This window comes from Rhipicephalus microplus, chromosome X (assembly GCF_043290135.1).
Source record: "Rhipicephalus microplus isolate Deutch F79 chromosome X, USDA_Rmic, whole genome shotgun sequence".
In the NCBI taxonomy this organism is placed as follows: Eukaryota; Metazoa; Arthropoda; class Arachnida; order Ixodida; family Ixodidae; genus Rhipicephalus; species Rhipicephalus microplus.
In genome coordinates this window covers 96,030,973-96,056,291 of record NC_134710.1, presented here as the reverse complement: position 1 = coordinate 96,056,291, position 25,319 = coordinate 96,030,973, and the positions used below count along the sequence as shown (strand labels likewise).

The following is a 25,319-nucleotide window of genomic DNA, read 5'->3' as shown; positions in this document are numbered from 1 at the left end:
GCAGTCGGTTTGGTGACGACCGTCTTTGATGAAGTAGAGGGCAACACCTGCTTCATTGAGGGCTCGACAGACGTCACATACGCACATGAAAACACAACTACTCAGCCGGTGAGCGCCGGACAATTCCGCCAAACTCTACCAGGCAATTTTCCCCTTTAACTGATATTAAAGGAAATACACAATTTATTCAAAATGTTACTCACACTTTAAGGTGACACAAAACAACAACACTGGAAGCACACCAAACCCGAAACCCTGGATAGCCGTGTCTTCAACGTTTTCAAACAGTACACCTAAAAGAGTAAAAAAACAATCACTAGCTCTTGTCTAGGTCAGGAAAAAAAATGCCAGAGTTCTCGAGACATCCTCTCGCGTCAGGGGCATCGACTTAAGCCATCAGCGTTGCCATGGAGTACACCCTTTTTGTAGCGTATTTCAAACGTAGAAATAATGTCACTTTGTTAAAAAACCTTCATTTCATTGGCTGAAGTCTGTGACGATAAATTAGTCTGCAAGGCCCAAAACCCTCACAGCTGAAGTCCTTCCCTGAGCAAGAACTGCGAAGGCTCAGACATACGTGTTGCAAAACGAGGCTCCAACGCAGCAGGCGGCCGTTCTTAGAGGACATGGTCTGTAGCCAGGTGAGAGGACAGTGGTCCACTTCCACAATGAACTTGCTTCCGGCAATATAACAAGCCAGTTTCTGGACTGCCCAAACCAAGCACGCACATTCCTTTTCGCTAGCGCTGTAAACCTGCTCGCGAAGGGTGAGTTTCCGGCTAACATAGAGGACGGGATGCTCTTGATCCCCCTCATCCCTTTGACTAAGAATTGCCCCCATGCCTCTATCACTAGCGTCGCATTGGACTATGAAAGGCCTCGAGTAGTCCGGTGAACTAAGCACAGGTTGGCTCTTAACACTCGATTCATCACGGAGTGAAGCTTTTCTATCGAGTTCGACTGCGGATGGTACACTGAACTATGCAATAATTTCACGCCACACCGCTCTAGAAAGGTTGTCGTTAAGGCACTCGTGAAAATGGTGCCCTGGTCTGATTGTATCTCGGCAGGAAAGCCTACCCGGGCAAACACGGACAGAAGTGCGTTCACTACTTCCACGGAACTTAGCTCTTTTAGCGGGACCGCCTCTGGAAATTTAGTAGCTGGGCAGATTAAGGTCAGGATGTGACGGTAGCCTGAAGTTGTCTTGGGCAAAGGACCTACTGTGTCAATTACCAACCGACGAAAGGGTTCCGTGATTACGGGTACCAGCTTCATTGGAAATTTCGCCTTATCTCCCGGCTTACCCACTCGCTGACACACGTCGCAAGATTTTACAAACCTCTCTACATCTTTAAAGCATCCAGGCTAGTAGTATTCCTGTAAGAGACGATTTTTCGTCTTCTTTACGCCTAAGTGGCCTGACCATGATTCTCCATGCACCAAACTAAGCAAATCCTGACGATACGCCTGAGGTACGATTACCTGGTCAAATTCTACTCCTCGCCTATCTAGATATTTTCGATAGAGTATGCCGCTCCTCTCTTGGAATCTCACATTTCGTTTGGCGATTCCCTCTTTCGAACTGTCCTGGAATTGCTTAAGCGTTGGGTCACCCTTTTGTTCGGTTATTAATGAAGCGGGGCTAACCTGCAGCAGCCGACTGAAATTATCCGAAGTTGGCATGACACACAACTCCTTTGTAGTTCCTAGTACCTGGCATGTGTCACCCTCTGTGCTATCCTCTGTACTACCGGGAATCGGCTTGGGAGCAATGGCATTCTCTATTTGCTCGGTTAACGAGGCGTAATTGACCCCTTCCAATTCGGGAGGAGGTTCAACGTCGCCTTTAGGAATGGTTGCCTCCGCGACTACGGCTTCTGCAGCCTGTTCTCGCACAAGTCGATTTGTTTCCGTGGTGTCCAACTCGCAACCAGGCCCGTTGTCGATTTGAGGCTTGTTTGCCTCAGTGAATGTTGCTCTCGCAGCCAGCGCACGTGCCTTTGATCTAGTCAGTGCCTGCACTATGCCTTCTCCCAACGTTAGACCTTTCTCCTTCAGCATTTGATCTGACTTATTTGAAAATAAGTAAGGATACTGAGGGGGTAGATATGGCGATACCGCGGCTTCTGTTTCCAATGTTCCAAATGCGCCTTTAAGGACAATTTTAGCTACGGGAAGGCACTGACTGTTTGCTTCTACGGCTTGTCTAATCCAGGCACAGTCTCCTGAATACTGTCCGGACTGAACAAAAGACGGATGAACTACGTCCATAGTGGCTGCGGAGTCTCTAAGAACCCGACACTGCTTGCCGTTCACGGTAAGGTCGTACATATAGGGCTCTAACAACTTCATGTTCTCGTCGGCTTCATTTATAGATAAAAAGGCCACCTTTTCTTTCGGGCAGTCTTTCACGAAGTGCCCTGTTTCGTGGCAATTGAAACAAGCAGCCGGTTTTCTCACCTCAAATTTCCTTTTGCTTGCCTCTGCCGACGCCCCAGGGTTAGATGAATTGTTTTCCTCACCCTTTTGTGCGAGACTTGTTGGTTGTTTTCTAAACGGCGCCTTATTCGGTAGTAGGAATTTTTCCCTTTTAGGCTCGCTGTTTGCCCCGAGGGCGCGGCGCGTAACGAATTCTTCAGCGAGCTCTGCGGCTTTCGTTACTGTGTTCACGTCCGGTCTATCCTGCACCCAGAACCTCACCTTTTCTGGTAACCTTTGATAGAATTGTTCCAGACCGATACACTCGAGCACCTTGTCATGATTCCCATACGCCTTTGCCTCTTTGAGCCACTCCCCCATGTTGGCCATTAACTTGTAAGCAAACTCCGGGTATGAATCATTGTTCTCTTTTACGGCGTTGCGAAATTTTTGTCTGAAACCTTCGGCTGACAACCTGTATTTCTTGAGAACGCTCGACTTTACCTCACTGTACTCGTCAGCCTCCTCTTTCGTGAGGCGCGCGATTACTTCTGAAGCCTCCCCCGGAAGTAGGGACAACAAGCGTTGAGGCCACGTATCCTGGCTGAAACCTTGCCTTTCACAAGTTCTCTCAAAGTTGACGAGAAACAGCCCAATGTCCTCCCCTAGCTTGTACGATCTCATTAGGTCCGTCATTTTGAACCTGACCCGCTCTGCGGTACCGGATGCCTCGCTGCCTCCTGTTCTACTATTATGGCTAATCTCTAGCTCGAGGCGCTTCATTTCAAGCTCGTGCTTTCGCATCTTATCTGCCTCGGCTTCTGCCGCTTTCCTTTCGGCCTCGGCCGCGGCCGCCTTTCTTTCGGCCTCGGCCGCCTTTCTTTCGGCCTCTGCCGCTTGCCTCTCCTGAATCTCCTCGACACATTCTGACAGCTCGTCATCCTCCGCCCCCAATGCGAGAATCGCCTCTATCAGCTCTGGCTTTCTTTGAAAGTCCGACACCTCCAGATTCAACTCCCTTGCAAGAAGCAACAACATGGACTTTCGCAGGGATTTCAGATTCATGGCTGCCTCCAGTACCGCTGTCTCTGTTCCACAAAGATTCCTGTCCTGCAACTAATTAACCTTGACGGCAACGACAGCTCTAGATACCTGCCTTGCCTCAAGTTTTCCGTTAACTTAGTCTACAAATAAAGCTTCAAAAGCTCTTACACGGAATCCTGCCCTGTCACTGTTAACCTTGACGCCACTGACAGAAAGAGCTTAACCAAGCTATCACACAATTTCTGCCTGACGCAAGTTACCTGTTAACCCAATGACCAAGACAGCCCCTCTCTACCAGCTTTTACTTAACACATAGAGTAAATGCCTGGTAAAATTTAACAGAGAAAGCCGGCACTCACCCAGTTCGCAGTCATGTCTCCGGCGTCGTGCCTCTCAGAAGTGCCGTTAGATTCCCTCTGGCAGTCGATGAGCTCGTGTCCTCCGTCTCCTGTCGTCCCGTTGGTGAACTTCGGGCTCACTCCGTCCAGTGGTCGCTTTCGGGGTTATCAGCATCCCGCCGCTGCCATCCAGTTGTTGTGACTCCGGGTCCTGCTGGTCTCGTTGTCGGTAGCTGGCCCCGTCGCAGGATCCATCGTCCAACAATTCAGCGAGAAGAAGCGCCCGAACGAACAACAGAGATTTATTTACATGTGGAGAAGTGGTCAACTGACCCAAAGAGAGAAGAGTGCGTGTGATACAAAACGTCTTCGGCATTTTATAGCGCCACGTTGTTGACACTGGGCGCCTTGTCCGCATCGTCAGCCAATACGGTGTCGCCGGCACCTCGGCCACGAGGGAGGGGAAAACACCTCTCACAACACAAGGAGTGGCACAACCCAACACGAGGTCCATATATGGTCCCGGCGCCCCAAAATGTTACCAAATATGGTCACGAACGCACAGCAGACCCCGTAGCTCTCCCGGCGAGGAGGAACCCGAATGGGGAGGTGGGGGTGGACGACACGGTCAGGTCAAGAACCGGTTCTCCCCCAAACTCTCCCTGCTTGGCTCCCCAGGGCCGGTCGTAACAATGGTAAAGCCCAATAGTGAAATGCGAGTCTCAGCTATCTGAGATTTCTTCAGGTTTATAGTGAGCCCTGCGGCATGAAACTTCCAAAGGACATCCTCCAAGTGGTGGAGGTGCGCCTCAATGCTCGAGAGAAGATTACAGCGCCATCGAAGTACGCCATGGTGAATTGCCATTTAGTGTCCCCTAGAATTCGGTTAATCAATCTCTGGAACGCAGCTGCAGCTCCAGAAAAGACAAAGGGCATGCAGGTAAACTTGTAGAAACCCCTGTGGGAGGTGAAAGCAGTTTTCTTCGCGTCAGCCAGCTCCATATGAGCCTGCAGGAAACTGCGGCTAGCACCTAAAATGCTGAAGTAGCAGGCACCGCCTAGAGCAGCAACAATTGAGTCAATGTTAGGCATAGGATAAACATCCTTCCTCGTGACCTCGTAACCCGGCGGTAGTCCACGCAGAGCCGATAGGTCCCTGGTCAATTGCTTTCCTCTTGGCAACACTGACGGGGTGAGGATTGGATTACCACGGATGTGCGTAGCCTGTGTCACTACGTGGTCTCACAAGAGAGGTACGACCCGATCACTTCATGAACATATCACTGAAAAGAGTGAACAACGATGACAGGCGCGTTTTCTAACGTTTCGACAAGCTGTCACGCAAAGGTGGCTGTGAGCAATCCGAGCTACCACTCACCGAGGTGGTCACAGGCGCAGCCAGGACCTTATTCACCGTGGTAGAACTATGCTCAAGAGAAAGCGATATGCCCGGACTGTTTTGCGCCGCGCCGCCCAAGGGGTCAGTCTTGGGGTCGGAGTGAGCGACGCGGGCTGGTGGGGCTCCATTTTGTGTTTTCTCCTCCTGCTCTCTCGTGACGACAAGCGACTTATAGGCAGTCGCGACCACGGGAAGTATAGGGACTGGCCGTAGAGCACCAGAAGGGCCGTCCCTGTAGCCTGCGCTTGCGCCGTGGATCACGGTACCGATGCGCTCGAGGATGTCGCGACCAAGAATCACGACCACGGAAGGAACCGGGAGATGCACAAACCACTGCCGGCGCGCGTGATACTCCCAGCGCTGTGAAGGGTAGGAAGTTGATGATGGCATCCCACCACTGCCACCAGTTGTTAAGGGCTCGAAAGGTGATGGTATGTACGGCGGATTTCTTCCCGGTAGCTGGCTCCCCACCGTCGTCCGCATAGCCGATCTCCGCCAGTGAGGAGACGCGTTCGTAAGGGATGCTTCCAAGGTTTATTTACATGATAGTTGAATGATGGGAACTGTACAGGGATTCAGAAGATCCCGCATTATGTACAAAAGAGCTTCAGTTCATGATTCCGCTCATGATTCAGCTTTTATAGACCGCCGTCTCCTTACACGGAGGTCCGAATAAGGCGGTAAGCATCTAGCCACAAATCAGGTGACGCAGTCTCAGTGGTCCATCCACCAGAAAGGGTGCAGATATTGCACCACTCGGCTGGGCAAAAAAGACCAATGGTAGCACGAGGACACCACACAATAACGCACCCGGCCCACGCCTTGAAGGCACCGCAGGGCGAAGAGACAGAGTCCGGAGAGGGAAGATTGAGCTCCTCCGGGGAGATGGCCGCTGAGTTCACAGACGGCTCACCGCGTTCCGCGACGGACGAACAGCCGCTTGCGTCGGTTAGGGCGCGCTGCATGTTCGCGCGGTGTGGTCACGCTCATGACAGCGGTAACAGACGAAGTCTTTTCTGCCGTCTGTAGGCGTAGGGGTATCAGCTGGGGGAGCAAGGGGGGTGTGAACAACCCCAGACGATTGGCTCGCTCCACCTTCTCAGCGTCTGATTCCGTAGGGTAGGCAAGAAGGTGGAGCTCCTGCAGAGCCCAGACGTACTCGAGAAGAGATTCATCGGGGTGCTGTGTTCGAAGCTATAACTCGCGATGCATGTGGCGCTCGTAGTCTGGAGGAAGAACCTCGCTCCGAAATAGTGCCCTAAACTCCTCCATGGACCGAGCTTGGTGGCCAATAAGCCGATACCACCACGCCACTTGGGCTGTCTGCGCGACAGGCACAACACTGTCTAGCAGTACGCCATTGTTCAGCCGCATCGGATGCTGATTGAGGTGCAGCGCCTCAAGGTACTCTGTGTCACTCATGCAATCCGAATAACCGCTGTACTCACTGTACTCAGGCACAGGTACCGTTAGGCTGCTCGGTGCGCTTGACTGTAGAGACTCAGGAGCTGCTTTTACAAAACAAAGCTGCGAGCGTGCCGCTGACAACAAGACATTTAGGAGATGTGGCACAGTGGCGGGCAGCGACGATCGCTCTGACGCAGGCGCGGCCGTAACAGGGCTGCACCAGAGAACACATACCAGCTGGTTGCACACCGTTGCTCATGCTCATCAGACCGAAAAGTACCAGTGAATAACACGGAAAAGTGTAGGGTTGTTGCCGTTCCGACAGGTGCATGGGGCCTCTCGCGATAGGCAAGCGGATCGACCGCGCAGCACGGCGGCTCACGACTGTCGAAAGTGCCGCCTACGCGCGCCTGAGCCCTGCGAGCATTGAGAGCAGTGGCAACGTTGTCATCAAAGCAAGCTTGCCCGCGGACAACACGGTCGACCCTTTGTGCCCGTGCCCAATGTGGGTCAGTGAGCGCGTGCATGCCGACAACTTAGTGGCGCCGGAAGGAAGGCTTGGGTGCGGCGGGTTGGGCGGTCAACTGCGCCAATGACAAGAAAAGGCAAGCGAGCGGAGACGACGCATACAACGGGCCCGTATGCGCGTGCGTCCCAAACAGCTGAAAAAGCCCGCAACTGGCTTGGCTGTGACCGCAATTTGCATTCGAGTGTTTAAAAGCACCATGGGGAGCCCAAAGGAACCGAAAGCAGAGGGCCGCCGAAGCGACCATATCTCATGCTGTTGGGTTCGTCCACATTGAACGAGATCATGTCCGTCGCCACAGTATGAAACTGGAATGAACGCCTCGAGGAAGTCTGCTCTGAAACCTTGCCGAAACCAAGTTGGGCACCAGTTATGTGAAGATATGTTTGCGAAAAAGGCTTACTCTACGAAATGACCAGGATGGGACGCGACACTCTTCACTGCCGTTACGCCTAAAGACGTTACGGCTGGATTCGTCGACTCTCCGACACTGCGCAGAGATGGCACTCGAGACAGGTGGTCAACAAACACGGGTTTATTTACCCAATATGCAGCACACTGCGATAATAGCGGTCTTACAGACCAGCAGCGAACTCCGCAAGACCAACCATTTGTATGCTTGCCAGCAGGCGCTAGGGCTATCACACAAATGGTGGCAGAGCGCACATACGAGAGGCCGCCTGCTAAAGCAGCGGGTCTACCTCTCGTGCAGGCCTGTGTGGAGCTGTGAACACAGAACACCTATACATTGCTATTTGCTGTGAATCTGCCCAACGGTGGCCGAGTGCCGAGCGAATGCAAGCTACTGGGAAAGGGGGTGTCATGGGTGGCCAGTGAGGATCAACGGAGCATCGTGATGTGTGCTAGCGTGACGCGAGGAGAAGGCGTGGTGCGGGCATGTTCGGACACGGGTCTCCTTGCAGAGAAAACCAACTCAAGGCTGGCCACAGGCAAAACGGCCTGGTGGTGAAACCACGGTGGCAATTTTCGAGGTGCTCGAGCCACCCGCGGTCAGCACTAGCACAAGCTGAGGGAACGAGGCGCCAAAAGGGAGAGCGCACTCGATTTCCACAAATAAGGTATACGCTGCGAGGCATGAGCAAGCCTCCGCTCGATTTCTCTCCTCCCAAAGGAGAAAAAAATTCATCGCCTCACTGCCTCCACACAGGCAGAGCATTCATCTTTCTGTCGTTTCATTGTGATAGGGGTAAAGTGTAAGTAAAGTAATAAGTAATATATGTGACGAGTGAAGGAATAAACGCATTGGGTCGTTCATCAGAGCCGTGGCCCATGTCCTCTTTTACCACTGTTATTCAGACATTTACCAGGCCGTTAATCAACTATCAAATAACATTTGTTTCTGTTAACTAATATAATTTAACTTAATCCCAAAGGCCCAGCATCTAAGTTCAGGCGGACAACGTTGTTTGAATACGGTAGTTGCATTTGGAAGTTTCATTCGAGCGCCAATAAAGAGCGCAGACCACAAGCGCTTGCTGTATGCTGCTGTTGCTGGGTTCAAAAAGTTGTAGGCTAGCAGAAAATGAAATTGATGTTTAGACGTTTCCTAGACGAAGAAAAATCGAGAAATCAGTTACGAAAGGCAGATGTCTGGGGAAAAAAATAGAGCTTATGGGAAACATTTCTTATAGCTAAGCAGTATATGAGTAGTTTTCTGCGCATTCTTCCTTCACATCTCCATTAACGACCGTGAGGAAATAAGTAAACGTAAAAAAATATTTTCTGGGGGGTCTACTTTTCAATCCGGGCCCCAACGCTCCACAGGTTAGTGTCTTGACCACTGAATACGAACCGATTTTTTTTTCTTCTTTTCGTATAGCATACGAGCCATGACATTCCCATAGACCTATGTTTAAAGAACATGACACATATATGAACCTAATGGTTGCCTTGTACCTGTGCTGTGAAACAAAAGTAAAACGAGGCTTCTTTATATGAATGCTTCATTAAATTTCGTATTGTTTGCATTAAAGCCCCTTGCAGGACAAGATGTAAAGCCGACATGGAGAATTATACAGACTGGTAAAAATTAAGGCTTCACGAAAAACTTAGTGCCCATTGCATCGAATTCACATGATAGTTTTATCGCGTGACGTTGTCACTTCGTCAAATGTGTGCCGATGCTGGAGGCAGTGCAAAACGAGGGGAAATGTGCAAAAGCTTGCATTAATACATCCCATGACTGAAGCAAACCAAAAACACGTTAGCTGCAAAAAAATTGCGGATGTCGGCTGGGGAGCGCCAATACATCGACTGGGAAGAAAAAGAAAGAACATGGCTTGATTATGATGGTGATGATGATATTTTGCTGATGGCGCTCACCGACTGGGGGGGGGGGGGGGTTCACCACCAAGTCGTCATAGGAGAAAGCATCAGGCACCAGTTTTAGCAACTAAATTTATCTTCGCTTTCTTTTTCCTATCTAATACTGCCAGATACACATCCAGAGAGTGTTTAAGAATGTTAACACATTATAGAAACTAAAATAGTGCAAGGCGAGGACAAAGAAGAGGCTTGATGCGCACAGCACTCGAGTGTCTCCAGCCTCTTCTTTCTCTTTGTCTTGTGCATTTTTAGTTTCTACCCTGAGAGGATTGAGCCGTATCACGAAGCACCAATCAGCAAATCTCGCACAGCTGTATCTTCTTTATTATATCTTCCAATTAATATTGGTATCTATTTTCTCTTATCTCTATCAATTTAACGGACTTCTTTGCCGTTCCAACTTCATTCTTGTTGCCCAGTTCCCCATGGTGGCTTATCGCCATTTTCTGAATCTATCATCATCACTCTCGTCATTATGAACGTGCACAAGACAGGCTGCGTTTCCGGGTACCAAATCTAAATTTATATAAACACAGGTCTGCTCAGGCACCTTCGCCACTGTGCGCATTCTGTGATGAACTGGAAACAATAGATAATTTCTTTTTGACCTGCAGGCGGTTTAACACATTACGAAAAACCCTTTTAGAAATACCTTTACGTGGTATTGCTATGGACTTATCTGTGCCTGTCATTTTGTTTTTTGGAGCTTATATTCCTGGTTTCTCTAATGCAACAGTATGCGCAGCCGTCCGGGACTATATTTATGAAACTAATAGGTTGACTAATTAACCAGTTTCATTATACTAACATGTCCACATAGTTATATACGTATAAAATCAGATTATTGCTCTATTCTATTCGTTTATGCAAATATTTGTATGCATTACATTAAGCACCACACTTTTCTAGGCTATCGGTAATCATTCTGTTATACCTCAATTATTCCAAATCTGAACAGTAATTTTGAAAACCACTCGATTCTCAGCCAATGCCCCATAGTGGGTATTCGCCACTAACAAGAGGTGAACAACAACAGCAGCAGCAAGACAGCGACATCTTCGTTTTGATGCTGTGGCACTTTTGCGACCACAGAAAATATTGTCACTCATCGTTGCTAGAAATGTCAGCCGCGTAAATCTAACGAGGCAAGATGGTGGGCGCTCGGTGGTGGCTACTCTGCTTCTCGTTCATGCTGCTTGTGAAAATATGTTCCGGTAAGTTAGTACCAATCCATTCTGTAAGAAAGCTCCACGCACGTCAGCCAATTAAAGCGTCGGCGTTTGTGAGTCTTAGCGGGATGAAGAGTACCTATCACATTTACGCACATGCAATCAACAACGCAGACAGAACCAATGCATTACTGCTCATTTAAGCGACATGACTTTCACAAAAGTGTTATTCATTTTTTTTGTCATCTTTGTTTACAGGATTGTCATGCAACGTTGAGAGTTATCAGAAGTTGCGAAGACAGTGCACGCAAGTTCTGCATGAAAAAGTCACCCAAGAACAAGGTGACCTCATTCGAAATTGCAGGTATATTTTCTTTTTCTCTCTCCGCCCGTTTTGACCGGGGGTCGGCCTAGTGAGCTGCTGCTACCTTTATCAAAGCGTGACCAAACCGTATGCTATTTACCTCATTTAATTAGCCGCGCCGCGAATACATGCCCAGCGGCAAACAATGACTTACTAAGAAGCAGTTAATATACAAAAATACTATTCGTGACATTATTGAGCTGCGCAGCCTGTCTTTGTTGTAAGCCTACACTCGCAATGCTTGCATACGCAGACGACCTCGAATTGGGCTCCGTAATTAGATATCGATTCGCACTAACGAGCAGCTACCAGCAACAGGCATGGATATATTTAGATGCAAATGTTGATTCTCCCGATGGCAAGAGTGCCCAACAGTGTCGATTTTTTTTACTAACGGGATAATTAGTAAAACTAGAATGTTTGAAGTTGAGCGCTACCACGTATAGCATCGCCTTATGCACGTGTTCAGCAATACGTGTTCTTACTTCCGTATCTTTTACCGAATGAGGTTCACGGACAGGATTCACTTTCAATTTTTGGACTTTTCGTTCGGGTGACATGATTAGCAGGCACCATTTTATTTTCCAATAAGTTCATTGTCTACCGAAATTAACCAGCACATATATAAGAGCCGGTCCGCTGAATGAAAATACTTTGTGAATCCGGGCTTTTAAATTTCTTCTATGCGGCCTACGCAGGGACTTCACTGATTTTGAGGTTTGCCTCCGAGACAGTTGGAGGATTGCCTGCGAAGGTTCTACAGCGCCCGTCGAGAACAATGACACCCTCGCACTGGACATGAAAAGAAAATACTTCTCCAACTGCCTCAGTGAGTGTATACGCTTCTGTCACATGTTACTCGCCGCGCTATTTCGTTTGCAAGAGTACTTGCGCAAAAGCAAACATGCTCCATCAGTCAGCTCTCCTGGGGGGGGGGGGGGGGAGTGTTTATGTTTAGAAGAAAGAAAAGAAAAGAAAAGTGAGGCCCGCAACCGTCTGCATCAGGGTGCGACACCTCAGCAGTAGCTCACAAGGAATGGGGGTGAGGAGGGATTAAAAGGATAGGAATAAAGGTGTAAAGAGAGAGAAAGAGAGATGAGGTCAGCCAGAGAGAGCGACGACAAATCGAGGGGATAGGAGAGATAGGAAAGATGGAAACACAGTCACAGGAGTCCGAGGACGGGGCACCACTTGCGAGAGCTCTTGTCGACGTCAGGAGATGGCGTAGAGCAAGTCCAGTCGGTCAGAGCTACACTGTCGTCGAAGGTCGGCGTCAGGAGATGACGTAGGGTGAGCCCAGTCGGCCAGAGCTACGCTGACGCCGGAGATCGCGAGGGCACAACCGGTCGGCACGGAATCCAGCGAGCCTCAGCTCTCCTGGCCTACCCATCTACGTAAAGGAAGGGGGTATCAAAGGCATGATTTGTATATCCCAAGCATTGCAAGGCATAATTAGGTTGTGCTGGTTTTCAACAACTCCTTCCATGCCCGCACGACATTCCAGCAGATGCGCAGAGCTGCATACTTTGAATGAGATTCGCATATCTCAGCAGGCCATCTTACATCGAAGCGGCACGCCGCTTTAATATTATGCGAGCTTCTACATCCAAAAACCACCATATAATTATGAGAGATGCCACAGTGGAGGGCTCAAATAATTTACACCACCTATAGTGTTCTTTAACGAGCGCTGACATCAAACAGAACACGTGCCTCTACCATTTCGCCTCCATCAAAATGCGACCGCCACGGCTGGGATCCAAACCCACGACCTTCGGTTAAGCAGCCGAGCACCTTAACCACTGCTCCACCGCGTCGGACAAGACACGCCGCTCTCAATAAAGGGACATGGAGCGAATACGTGTGGCACATGCTTGTGGGTATTGGTTTTGCCAGCTACATGAATAAATCCGCAGGTGGCTGCCGTGTTTTCTCGAAAGTCTGCGAGGTGCGTTCCAAATGTATAAAGCCCCCCCCTCCCCCTTTTTTTTGCACGTAAAGCAACGAAGTGTGGGATGCTTTCTGAGGTGAAGATATGGATGGAACGTTTGTGCGCATGCGTGAATTTTTGTGTGCCCGCAAAACGCGTCAGCTGCTAGCAGTCAGCGCATTAGTAAGAATCGGTAGTGAACGCGTAAATCGACCATAAAGTGCCATCGTTTCAAAGTCTGGCAAGGCTTGCGAACGAGACTGAGGCAAGCAGTGGATGGTTCTAAATTTTTTTTTATGCTGTAAGGCGCAACCGACCAGACATGTGGACAGCGGAACCTTCGCAGATTCACCACGATAAAACATCCCCCATTCTGCTCATTTGATTCAGGTTTTTTTTTTGTGGCAAAAACAACATTCCTGCAACTTTACAGGCTCCCTACTCTTTCTACTTGGCTCGCAGTGACTTTTGGCTTGCATCTTAAACTAAAACTCTGCTTTAAAAAATACTGATTTGAGTTAGGACGAGACGTCATGGCGAATGCGACAAGCCGACTGATCACCTTTCCAAAAAATTCTTCCACAAGTGTTTCCAAGAGCACTGGGAGCGACGGGAGAGGTATGTGATTTAGCGATAAAGCTACCCTAAAAGGTATCAGGGTTTGTACCTATTAATCAAGAGCTATATTTCTGCTTGTTAGAGCTTATTGGGCACGCTAATGAGAGGTAGGTAACTAGCTTCGATATCTCCGCTAACGCTTGCTTTCGCATCAGCTTGTAGGCCCACTTTTTTGATCATGCGATGGGCCAATTAGTTTTCGTTACCAGGAAACCAGGCTGCAAAGGGCCTTGTAGCTAATTATTACGCTTCATTACAGGTGAGACAAGTGCCCTATCAGTGGAATGCCGGCCAGACAAAGCAGTGAAAAAGTTACTGAACTGCGGAAGCCAGTTCTACGACATGGCAGTGCACGTGTCCAACAAGCGTTCAGCAATATCACTTTCTTCGCTTTGCCCGTAAGATTCCATACTTGTATCGGGAACGGGTCGGCGCCCTTGTGTATAGTACACGCCCGCTATATGGCCATGTGATGCTCTCCTGGACAGTAAAACAGCAAACGGTGACAGACTGCTGCAGCGGCACGTTCATGCCAACAGAACAATCACTCGCATGCACAGAGCTACTACGTCTTCAACCATTTACTGTATTAGTTAAACATAACTACATTGAACCACTCAGAATACGCTGCTTATAACGTATTGGCTAACGTGTGTAAAACAGTGCGAAAAATTTCTCGTGTTGTGATGACGTGTTGACGACTTGATGTCTGGAGACTCGGGCGTTTAGAGAGTTGAGTTTGATAGTGATTAAAACAATAATTTAAAAAAAATTACTTTTGGTGATATCCATTTATTTACTTATTTATGCGTATCAGCATCGCAGCTTTGTAGCGGTAGAACGGCCCGGCTGCATACTTATCATTTATATTGTTAAGTTGTCTGTCATGACTTGCAAACAGCTTTCGTAAGCGCTCCAATCAAATTTCATCAGTTAGAAAGTTTTCTTAACCTCATGAACGTCCTCTCTAATTACCTGGCGCAGTATATGCACAACAACGCGATTCAGAAACCACTGCTCATCATGGCATTTTGTTTTGTTTTCATATTACCGAAAGTTAATCAGTTTCTTCGCATGCAATGTTTCACACCTACCCTTATATATTAGATACGATGAACACCGCTACCATGTACTACAAGTCACTTGTAGCTTACTCTGAATACTCATGACGCGCTGTTTCCCTGGCTGCTTGTGTCTACTAATAACAAGCGAGACAAACAGAAATCAATCACATTCGAGAGACCCATTGCATACTGATTGATTGTGCAAACATAGCCTATCATATATTTCTTTCTAGGGTCCATCTATCTAGAACAATAAGTAAAAGTGCTTTACTTGCTTGATTCATTACTTTGTACGATACGGAAAGCAGGGATGTAAGCCGGAAAAGCCTCCTCGTCTCCGTTTTCCTATTGATCAATGTTGGCATCCTCCAAATATCTGGGCGCCTAAACTGATTCAGTATAGTGTATAGAATGTCGCAAGCTTTTCGAGTATGCAGTGTCCCCACCATGATATAAAAACAGACGGCTATTTCATCTTTGGTACCCTCTTTTTCCGAGATATACGTTGCAGTGTATATTGAAACAACGAATTAAAAAAGAATGGTAACTACAACGCTTTTACTTATACAGCAAGGTATCGTTTTAGATGAAGTGCGCCTCCAGCAAATAAAATGAACAGAGTAAATGCTTTAACAACAATATTCTTTAAGTACATATTAAAATGAGGTTAGTGTGACAACCAAGGACGAAAGGCAAATGCACGAGCGCTTGCCTCATCTTATTTTGTAGCTACACACGTTTGCTTGACGCCCGATTTTCGTTAACTCACCCAAGTCTTGATCTTACTCAAAGTGTAAACTTAAGGTTCGCACAATTGTCAGCCAGTGCTCACAAACGAACCAATGTTTGCAATTCATCGCAGGGAAGTCGAAAAGTATGGGCTATGCGCCCACAAAGTCCAGAACGAGGTGAACTGTTCACTGGGCTATCAGATGGTACCCCACATGAAGTACGTAGCGGAAAACATAGTGCAAAGGTACCGCCTCCTCTGTACTGCCCTGAGGAAATCAGGTAGGTGCGTTTTTGAGTGCGGCAATAACATACAAGGTGGAGCGAAAGTGCCCATTCACTTGTTCTTTTAACTTCTTTGTTCATTGTGTTCACTCATATATCTTCAGTTTCCTGTCGATCTTGCTTCTGACCACAGGCTTTCGCGTGAGCTTGAAAAGACGTCCATGTCCTCGTGCTTCGATCGTTGATGTGCTACAACACAGCGTGAGATTGAAAATAAGTTTAGTGATGTTAATCTTCAAAGCTGTTTACCGAAACTTGATCCGCTGCTCTTTTGTTAAACTCTTAGCAGCGGATCATAGGGAAAAAATGCTACAAAATTACCGTAAAGATGGGCAACTGCATTGTGATGTGTGCTCTCTTGAAGCTCACAGCGACTGACCAGGAAAAAATAAAACAAAGAAAAACAAATATATCGGCGAAACTCGTAGAATTGGAAATCGCCGAGCTTTCCACATGCTCCTTGTTGTGAGTCGTTTAGACAGAGTGGCCCAGCTGTCTCTAGCCGGAGTTTAAATGGTGATACATAAACGACGTGACCAAACACATGTTCCTGGCTGTTACCTGAATTTTCGTTACCTATTTTTCGTGTTCTGTTAATTTCTTGATTATGACACTTTCATTGAGCTACTTTTCAAGCAATAATGTTAGGCAAAGAGTTCCAGTCTAAAAGTTTTAGATCGGTTTGGGAAATGTTCGGTTGGGCAGTTCAGAACTTTATGTTGGTTAATTATTAGTATTTGATTGCTTACTACAGATGCCCGCGAAATAAAAACGAGTACCACGTTACACGCCTGCTAGCGCGCCTACGTGCGCCATGATTATAGTGCTCTTTAACGTTCCGCGTACGAATGATACGCCTCTCGCAGCGGTTATCACTTTTCTTGGTGCTAGCAAAAAGTGTTCACCACACAGCCGCCACCATCGTCGTGGTCCTATCGAGACAGCAAAACCAGCCACATGCTGTGGTCCTTTGCATGAGGAACGTTTGGGAGCACTGGAATTATTGCATGCGAGCGGGCATGTCCAGCGGTATTTTTTTTATATATTTCGCGGGCATCAGCAGTAAGCAGAACACTTATAATTAACATATACAAAGTTAGAAGTTATCAAATCAGATGTTTTGTAAACCAATCCACAACTTTCTCATTGAAAATATTTCCACCTTCGTTGCTAAATACTAGCTATTTAAAGTGGCCTGGTTAAGCAATTAATCATAACGCGAAAATATTCTGACTCCGGTTAGTCAATAGTCAGCAGTATGAATATGGTCGCATTGTCATTGAATGCGTTTACATATTTTTAAACTCTGGCTTAAGACAACTGGCGCACACTGTATATTCAGGTGCTTCCTAAAAAAATAATTTCTCGGAGAAGATATAGTGCTTGTCCTATGTACTCTCTGGAGTTTTTTTTTCCTGCATATGCCTCTGAATGTAGTAGTCTACAACTCACCCTCTTCTCAATTCTTATGTCCATCGAAATGTAGTACCGCCACTGAAATCATCACATACACCTCAGCCAAAGGGCTCGCACTGCAGCTATAGCGGTACACGTTTTGAATACATAGCGTAGAGAAATAATTGCTTATCTTGAACAAGAAGACATACTTCCGTCGCTTTTGCTTGAGTTCTTTGCGGTTTCATTTATTTGTATCTAAACTGTATTTATGGTTTGACATCATTGTCTACTGTGCACTACATATGTCGTGCACGGCAGGCGAGCCTGCTTCACTCCGAAATCATGCAGACACCGAAGGAACCTGTGTTAGAAAGCTAGTTGGTCAGACAAAACGCAGGCAGGACTGCTTTTCTCCGGTATACTTCTAGCCTTGTGTTTCGTTCCATGTACAGTTTTCATTCTTATAATAATGCGGCCACTCTTCAAAGAGAGAAGTGGGTTGAAACTACTGTTTTCGCAAATGTTTAAACTAGAAAATCTGAATGGTAAATAAGTGTCATCGAAGCAAGAGTTTAGAGCGAACTGAATTAAGAAATCTTCAAAGCAGATTTCGGCTCAGCTGGACATGCAAAAGACAGTGTGGCACAATCAAAAAGGAATACAATATATAGCAGTCGTAACGTGCCAGCTATCGATCCACAATAAACTTAGGTGACGCAAAACACCCGGAAAGAATAGGCGAAAGGCGAAGAAAGTTCTTTCCCGCTGTACATGTGGTTTGCGTCCTTTAATTTCGTTGTAACATGCACCGAATAGCCCAACAACAAGCTTTACTACAGCTATCATGCAATCTACAAAACAGAACGTGGAGAAACAGCATATTGGTTCCTACATATATTTACAATCTTAAAATCAGTTTAGAACTAAGAGGAAAGGATTGGTGGTTGTTAAAAAACAAGTAACAACAAATACATGCTGTCTAAGCATTCTCCAATTTTCTGCCTGCTTCCTGTTGTTATCCCCAGTTTGCCCATTTTTTTTTTCAGCTTTCCAGAAAGGTACCACTGCATGCGACCGTCAAAAGTTCATAAACGACATGTTCCTCTGCGGCTACCACTTTGCTAATGTTGCCGAAGTTGTTGGGACGAACGCGGAAGAAGTGTGCGCGTAAGTTTGTGCTCATTTATTTCTGCGTATTTCTCAGAATTTCAGCCTTCGAATGGTAGAATTCGCGATTAACGCCACGCGAGGTTTTTCAAAGACCACATTTTTAAAAAGAAAAATCATCGAAAAGTGTCCCGCTGTGCCTGGTTCATCACTGGCGTGTTTATTTACTTCCCAACATAAGAACTAACTTGTAGGGTTGTTCTAGTTTTCATGTGACAAGGTCGAAGATTTTCTTTCGAGGCACTTGATAGGTATACTTACGCATATTTTTCTACTGGAATGAAACACGCAATACAGCTGCTTATAATCGTAACATTCATCGCACGTAATACTTATAACATAAATTAAGAACAGCGATATAAATGAAAACTAGTCATATAGGCTTGGAAAAGGTCGAGCGTATCCTCAAAATATCCAAACGGAACTGTCGAGCAGACAAGTTGTATCGTACCAAGTCGCAGAATATATGCGCCCACGCATTTGCAAACACATACACGAGACCACCACGCAGCTCGAGATGAACTGGCGTGGGGACGATAATTATTTATCATTACATTGTGCGTAACAAACCCAAACACAGCTCGGCTACGAGAAATGCCACAGTGAGATATTCTGGATAAATTTGACACCCAAAACGCCTTAATTTTGATCTCAAATCTGTGACAACACGGGCTTTACGAAATCACACCTCGATCGGGACACTGTAGAACACGACGTCATGGATTGAACCTGCGACCTTGGGCTTTTCTACGAAAGTCACAGCGCTTAGGCCACCGCCGTGGTTTCTTCCAGTAACATAAACAACGTGGACAAATGCCGGTCCTTTGAGCGGCGGTAAGCGACCAAAGCTTTGAAGGCTATGCAGAAGAAGAAAAACGGCCCAAGGGACTTTGGCTGCTCTACTTCAACTTGAGAGAAGTTCTTGAAAAAAAAAAAAAAACATTCCGCCGCTGAGATACCACTGCTGTAAATGGCGTATTCGTCAACTTTACTGATTAAAAACTATAATGAACTTAATGTAGAAAGAAGAGGCAATAATGAGATTGTGCAGAACAAATATTTGTCTTGACTGTATGGGCGCACTATTTTACCGCATGCTTCATAACCATGTTGTTACTGGTCAAAACTTTTTAAAACTCCCTTTAAAGGATATCCTACACATACACGAGGTACGTTCTTTTTTTCGGCAGGTACATACAGAAGTACAGAGAATGTCACAACACGTCTGTTGTCTCGTACGGCTGCGCTCCACCCGATCACCTGGTGAAGGACGCCGAAAAATTTTTCGTGCTCCTCACACAAAAGTACAACCGCACATGTCCATCACAAGGGAGGGCTCGCAGTTCGCCCCGGACGTCACGCCTGACGCTTAATGAAGGTAAGCAATTTCGTTGCTCATTTTTACTTTCTAATAATAATTGATTGTCGGTGTTTATCATCTGAAAACCTCCATATCATTATGAGAGATGCCGTAGTGGAGGATTCCCAAAAATTTGACCACCTGGGGTTCTTTAACGTGCGCCTAAATCCAAGCACACGGGCCTCAAGCATTTTCGCCTCCATCGAAAATGCGGCCAAAAAGGCCGGGATTCGATCCCGCGACCTGCACGTCAACAGCCGAGTGCCTTAGCCACTAGACTACCATGGCGGGTTGGTTTCCTATTCTCACATGGTTCCTTACACTTGGCCAGTGCCCTGTTGCACTTCACCGTGAACGTGATTGATTGATTAATATGTGGGGTTCAACGTTCCAAAACCATCATATGATTATGAGAGACGCTGTAGTGGAGAGCTCCGGAAATTTCCACTACCTGGGGTTCTTTAACGTGCACCCAAATCTGAGCACACGGGCCTACAACATTTTCGCCTCTATGGAAAATGTAGCCGCCGCAGCCGGAATTTCATACCGCGACCGGCGGGTCAGCAGCCGAGTATACCATAGCCACGAGACCACTGCGGTGGGGCTACTATTAACATTTCTTCACAAACTGTTCACAAAGTGTATTCAGTGAAAGCGTGCACTCATTGGGCCGTTTCGATTATTTTTTCTTTTTTGGCCTTGACTCTGCATTCATAAATACATCGGAAACGGTCTCCGTGAAGAGTTTTTTAGTGTTTCCCAACGAGTTCTTTCACACGGACCTTCTCATGACCGCTCCATTTCCCCTCTTTTTTTTAAGTTTTCTTAAGTATCCGAAGTAATCCGTTACTAGTAACGCAGTTGCCGGTAACACGTTGTCTTTGTCAGTGATTTAGTAACATACTCGGTTTACCATTTCCAGACTGTAACTAGTAACGTACTTTAACGTGTTTTGGTAACGTGCGGTGTGACGCTATTAGTTACATTTTATAGCAATTATCCCGACACTTTTACGCAAAACTCCTTTGTCTCGTCGGTTCCACATTCTCAGAGCTATTCATTCTAGAAAGGCAGGGCGGGAAAACACGGACACACGAAGGAAGTCAAGACACCACATGTACCTACTAACAACTGAAGATGTGCGCAACGACGAAAATGCGCTAAATGATGCGCAGAACGTTGGATGTACACAGCGAAAGAAGGCACAAAAACACCTGCGCATGGCCATGCGATATGCCAACCTCTCAATCTGACATGTGTTCCGGTCTACGTGAAAACATCTGTTAAGCCATTTGATTTTATTTTCATGCAAGTTAATCGACGGTTGGTTCACGCATCCGCTATTTACCTTCCACTTGCGGCACTCAGTGAAAGTTTTTACTAGTATTACGAAACAAATATGGGTCCGCTTTTTGTATTTTACTCGTTGATTCCTTCTCTGCACTGTGGCACAATTCTTACCTAGCTTATAGTCTATATTGACAGCCATGAAAACAACAATAATGCTGTCTTACAGCTACCAATTATATATGTAAGATTTGCACCGTAGTGCAGAGAAAGTATGTGGCATGAGCGGGTAAAAGAGAAAAAGTGGACCTACATTTCTTATGTTATACACACCAAAAATTCACCGATTGCCGTAAAATTGTAGCTTAAGAAGTCCTTTTCATCTACCGCAGCTTTCACGGTGGACCAGTGGGACGTTGCATTAACCAGACAATATTGAAAAAAAAAATAAGAGATCGCTAACCGGAGTCTACCCTTCTAATATTTCTTTACATTGCCAAGCATGCAAGTGCTCGCCGATATTCGATGAATATGCAGTTTTGCACCAACATAGGACACGCCACCAATTCTGCTGATTGTCGTACAAGTATAGAGGCAGTGCATGCGTGAGCCGACCGTCGATTAACTTGCATAAAGATGAAATAAAGTGTCTTAACATTCATCTTTCGCGTTGACCCCCAGGCGTGCCAGATTGAGAGGTTTGCATATCACACGATCATGCGCAAGTAAGTTTTCTTGCCTTCGGTATTTCCCACTGTTGTGCGCATCTTCAGTTGTTCGTAGGCGTTTGTGGCGTCTTGACTTCCTTTTTTGTGTCCGTTGTGTCCGCGTTTGTACGTCCTGTCTTTTTAAAGTGAACACGAACCAACTAGCTCAGTGCTTTGTCATTCTAAGTTCAGAGCTATCGTTTTGTCGCAGCGGTGGACTGCTATCGGCCTGACAGGCAACGACAATAGGAGTGTCATCTTATGCGTCCGTTGAGCGCCTGATTACCGCAGACGTGGACGCTGTCAGTAACAAGCAAAGCAAGCTGTCCGACGACAGCTTTGACATTGAGTTGCCGCGTGAACTCTACAAGTTGTAGTTATTGAAATGATGCACCAGCAAAATAACATTTGATTGTATCATCTGCAAATCAGGTATGCCTTCTGGTTCTTGAATTCCTGAGCGAGTGAGGCTCACCTTGAACGCCTTCACGTGAACGCTCGCAATTTTTGCGGCAATTATACAGGTTAAAGGGGTTAAAATATTTACTTTGACATATTTTCTCTCAAAATCTGCAATTTAATCATTTTTTTCATGGCTAAATTGTACGCGTGCGTTTTTGAAAAAAATATATTGGAAGCACTTCCACAGAAGTACTGTAATTTTGTTGAGAGATTAGGAATGTTTCCTTTCCGGAGATTGTTCATGATAAAATCTCATTTTCCGTCTAACGTCCCCTTGAAAAATGACTTTACCATGTGTTGCAGTGTTATAAGCTATCACGTGAAAGTTCTTAAGTTAATTTGAGGCCAATATTCTATTACAGAAGTCCGGTACACTTGTGCAAAGTATGGCCATTATACATTCGTTCTTTCGGGCGAGAAGTTTCATGTAAAATACAAATATTAAATTTATTAAATTGTTATTCTTAGTTCCTGCAGCCAAGGCGCAATGAAAAAATTTTGAAACATTAAGTAACGGCAGAAGCAACCAGCGTTACTTTTTTTTTCTGCAACGGTTCATAGGACGGCAGCGCGTTCATTTTACCTTACGTAATGAGTGCGGTATTTAGTTACCTTATTCAGTAATGCCTACAACACTGAACTTAACACAAATAGATTTTTACAGCAGTATACTGCTTCCAAGGTCAGAGGCTACATAATCGTAACGCAGTACCCAGTATTTGAAAAAGGTGGTCTACTTACTCCAAAACTGTCCCTAAGGACAAATCTCAGCCCATTCATAAGCTAGACATGACGTTCAAAGCTGGACGAATCGGTTCGGATGGAGAATTCGTCTGTCTCTCTCCCTTAGTTGTTTTCTGTACTGCCACGCAGTTGAAAAAAAAAAAAAAGCTGCGCGTAGCTTAGGCCGAAAGCCAACAGCAAACAAAAAAAAATTGACTTCCTTTTTCTTTATTTCCTCCTCACCCCCACTTCATTCTACCACCCATTGTTATATCATACAAGGCTATGCTATGATATACACACTAGAATTCTCCTTTCCTGTTTCCTCATCCTCAAATGACGTGCTAATCTCACTTCGCTTTCCCATCCCCTTTGTCTTATGATGGACCAAATTATTCCTACTCTCGCACCCACGTTTAGAGCAAGCGTGCAAAATTGGACCCTAGCTATTAGTCAGCGTGGCCAGAATTAGGTGCTGTGAACTTGCTTACGTCATAACTGACGGAGAGCCAACACTCGCGGTCAGCCCAGCCAGCGTACGACAAGAACATACCTGGTATTATTGTGCTCACCCATTCTATGTGATTAGCAGCCCCCCACCAAAGATGGCTGCTTTCTAACAAGCTAGCTGGGTGGGCGGGTTGGTATCGCATTTTCATATTGTTATATGAACCCAAATATAAGACGAAGGATGAAGGAAAGCACACCACTAGTTCTTGTAGTGGTTCTGGTGTGTGCAGAGCTTGTAGTGTGCGTATTCCTTCTTTATCCGGAGTCATCCATTTGCACTCAAAGTTTTATATGAAAATAGCTGCTCCCTGCAAGCAATCGAAATTCTGCTCTACACTATGCATGGCTATACTTTGCAATTCGCAATTCTACGCTTAGCGCACATACTACGAAGCTAAACAGCTACGCTGCCAAAATAGTATAGCTTAAAACTGGCAGTTTTCTTGCAAATACGTGATGTTAAGCTGGTAAACCGCTATGGTTGTAAATTATTTTAACAGTGATCAATATAACCACAATAACTGCTTCGCTAATGATTAGGTTGGCTATGATCACAAGTAACAGAACATTTTGATTTTCGTTTCAGATGTTGCATACACATGCGACGGAAATCGATTCATCCGATACTTCTTCCAGTGCGCCGCCGGCTTTGTGAATGCAACAAAACACATGCCAAAGGATCTGCAACACATCTGCAGGTACGCATCTCGCGAAGTGCCAGCGTACATTCTGTGTACCCATTGTGTGGCATCTAAGTTCCGCACAACTAGGCCGAAATGACGTCACTGTGTCTCTACACTTCGAGAGTAAGAACTCTAACCCCCGTATTCACAAACGCTTCTCGACTCGACTTTCACCTTTCACTTGACAGAATTGAGCACTGCGCCGCCGCTCGGCTGAAAATGGCGCTGCGCTACTCAAGAATCTCACAGATTATCGCTGATGTGCAGTGACTTGTCGTGGCTAGAGATGGCGCTCCCATCGGCTTTCTCAAGTGAAGGTGGAACGTTTAGTGAAGGGACGTTCTAGAATACGGGGGTAAGAGCACGAAAGCATGAAAATTGTTTTTTTTTTTCAGTTTGGCTTAAAAATGTGAAGTGCAACTTAACAGATATAGAACGAACCGTTTTCACGGTAGCGTTTTGGTGTAGACGCTTCAGAAAATTGCGATAGCAGGCACATAAAGTAAACGGCGTGCCGCACAATTTACGCACTCGTTCTTTCGAGGATCACCCGATGTGATCAAGGAATGCTCACCCTCTGTGTGCACGTTCTGGATTTCGGCAGGGTGGTGAGCATCTACAGGCACTGCGTCAACGGGGCGCGACACGCGACTCACTGCAACACGAGGATGGAGCTCAACACCCACCTGTCGTACATGCAGAACTTTATCATGGAACAGTACGAGCCCATGTGCACCATGAGACGAGGCAAGACACCCAGGGAGAGCGACCCCACAGAGATGGAGCGCTAAACTGCGTACCGCTACAACGCGGCAGTGTCGGAACAAAACGCGCACGCGCATAGAAACTCGTTTTTGTGTGTTTACCCTCAGTTCCTGCCACACTGTCACATTCATGGTTTGTAAAGTCAGCGGTACCAGCGCTCTTAAAGGTACTGCCGATGTAAAGCGTTCATTTTCGCTGAATAAAAGGTGTGCCCAGTGTCAAGCTTCAACCGTTTGTGTAAGCGTCGGCGCTGTTTGCTATCCGAAGTAATGAGAGCATATCAAGGCGCCGGTTACAGTTAGCCGATACTCCATGACAACCTACTTCTTGAGAGAAAGCTCAGCTTTGCGTGTTGAATCCAGACTTTGAGAATTCGGAACATAAACAATTTGAATTTCTTTTATAGCAAACTTTCGTAAGAAAAATTCAGCTTTTAACCGAACCTCAATAATGTTCAAGGACGTCCCATTACTGCGGAGAACTAGATTCTCACCATCAGGTACGCGTCACGGATACTGCAACTCAATTCCTCGCAGATGAATTTTTTGGTGAAACGTTCATAAATGCTTGAACATCCGGAGGTGATTGAAGTTGTGAAATTTTGCGTACATGCTCAT

At 46.3% G+C, this 25,319-nt stretch overlaps 2 protein-coding genes across 2 annotated transcripts in view; both read left to right on the top strand.

The window, feature by feature from the left end:
- Positions 1-10,515: 10,515 nt before the first annotated feature.
- Positions 10,516-24,931, top strand: LOC142776914 (uncharacterized). The gene is made up of 9 exons (XM_075881239.1): positions 10,516-10,695; positions 10,909-11,014; positions 11,713-11,843; positions 13,822-13,960; positions 15,489-15,637; positions 18,085-18,205; positions 19,396-19,583; positions 23,841-23,952; positions 24,542-24,931. The coding sequence occupies exons 1-9, from the start codon at positions 10,632-10,634 to the stop codon at positions 24,726-24,728; spliced, it is 1,197 nt and encodes a 398-aa protein (XP_075737354.1). The 5' UTR covers positions 10,516-10,631; the 3' UTR covers positions 24,729-24,931.
- A 221-nt stretch (positions 24,932-25,152) lies between these two features.
- The window catches only part of LOC142775062 (uncharacterized), a 4,518-nt gene continuing 4,351 nt past the window's right edge, over positions 25,153-25,319 (top strand). The window contains exon 1 of the mRNA XM_075876381.1: positions 25,153-25,201. Coding sequence (XP_075732496.1) covers positions 25,153-25,201 — 49 coding nt within the window. The remainder of the gene's footprint in view (positions 25,202-25,319) is intronic.

Coding starts and splice junctions, on each gene's coding strand:
- LOC142776914 (XM_075881239.1), top strand. CDS start 10,632: ATGGTGGGCGCTCGGTGGTGGCTACTCTGCTTCTCGTTCATGCTGCTT. Junction 11,015..11,712: donor GACCTCATTCGAAATTGCAG/GTATATTTTCTT, acceptor CGGCCTACGCAG/GGACTTCACTGATTTTGAGG. Junction 15,638..18,084: donor TACTGCCCTGAGGAAATCAG/GTAGGTGCGTTT, acceptor TTTTTTTTTCAG/CTTTCCAGAAAGGTACCACT.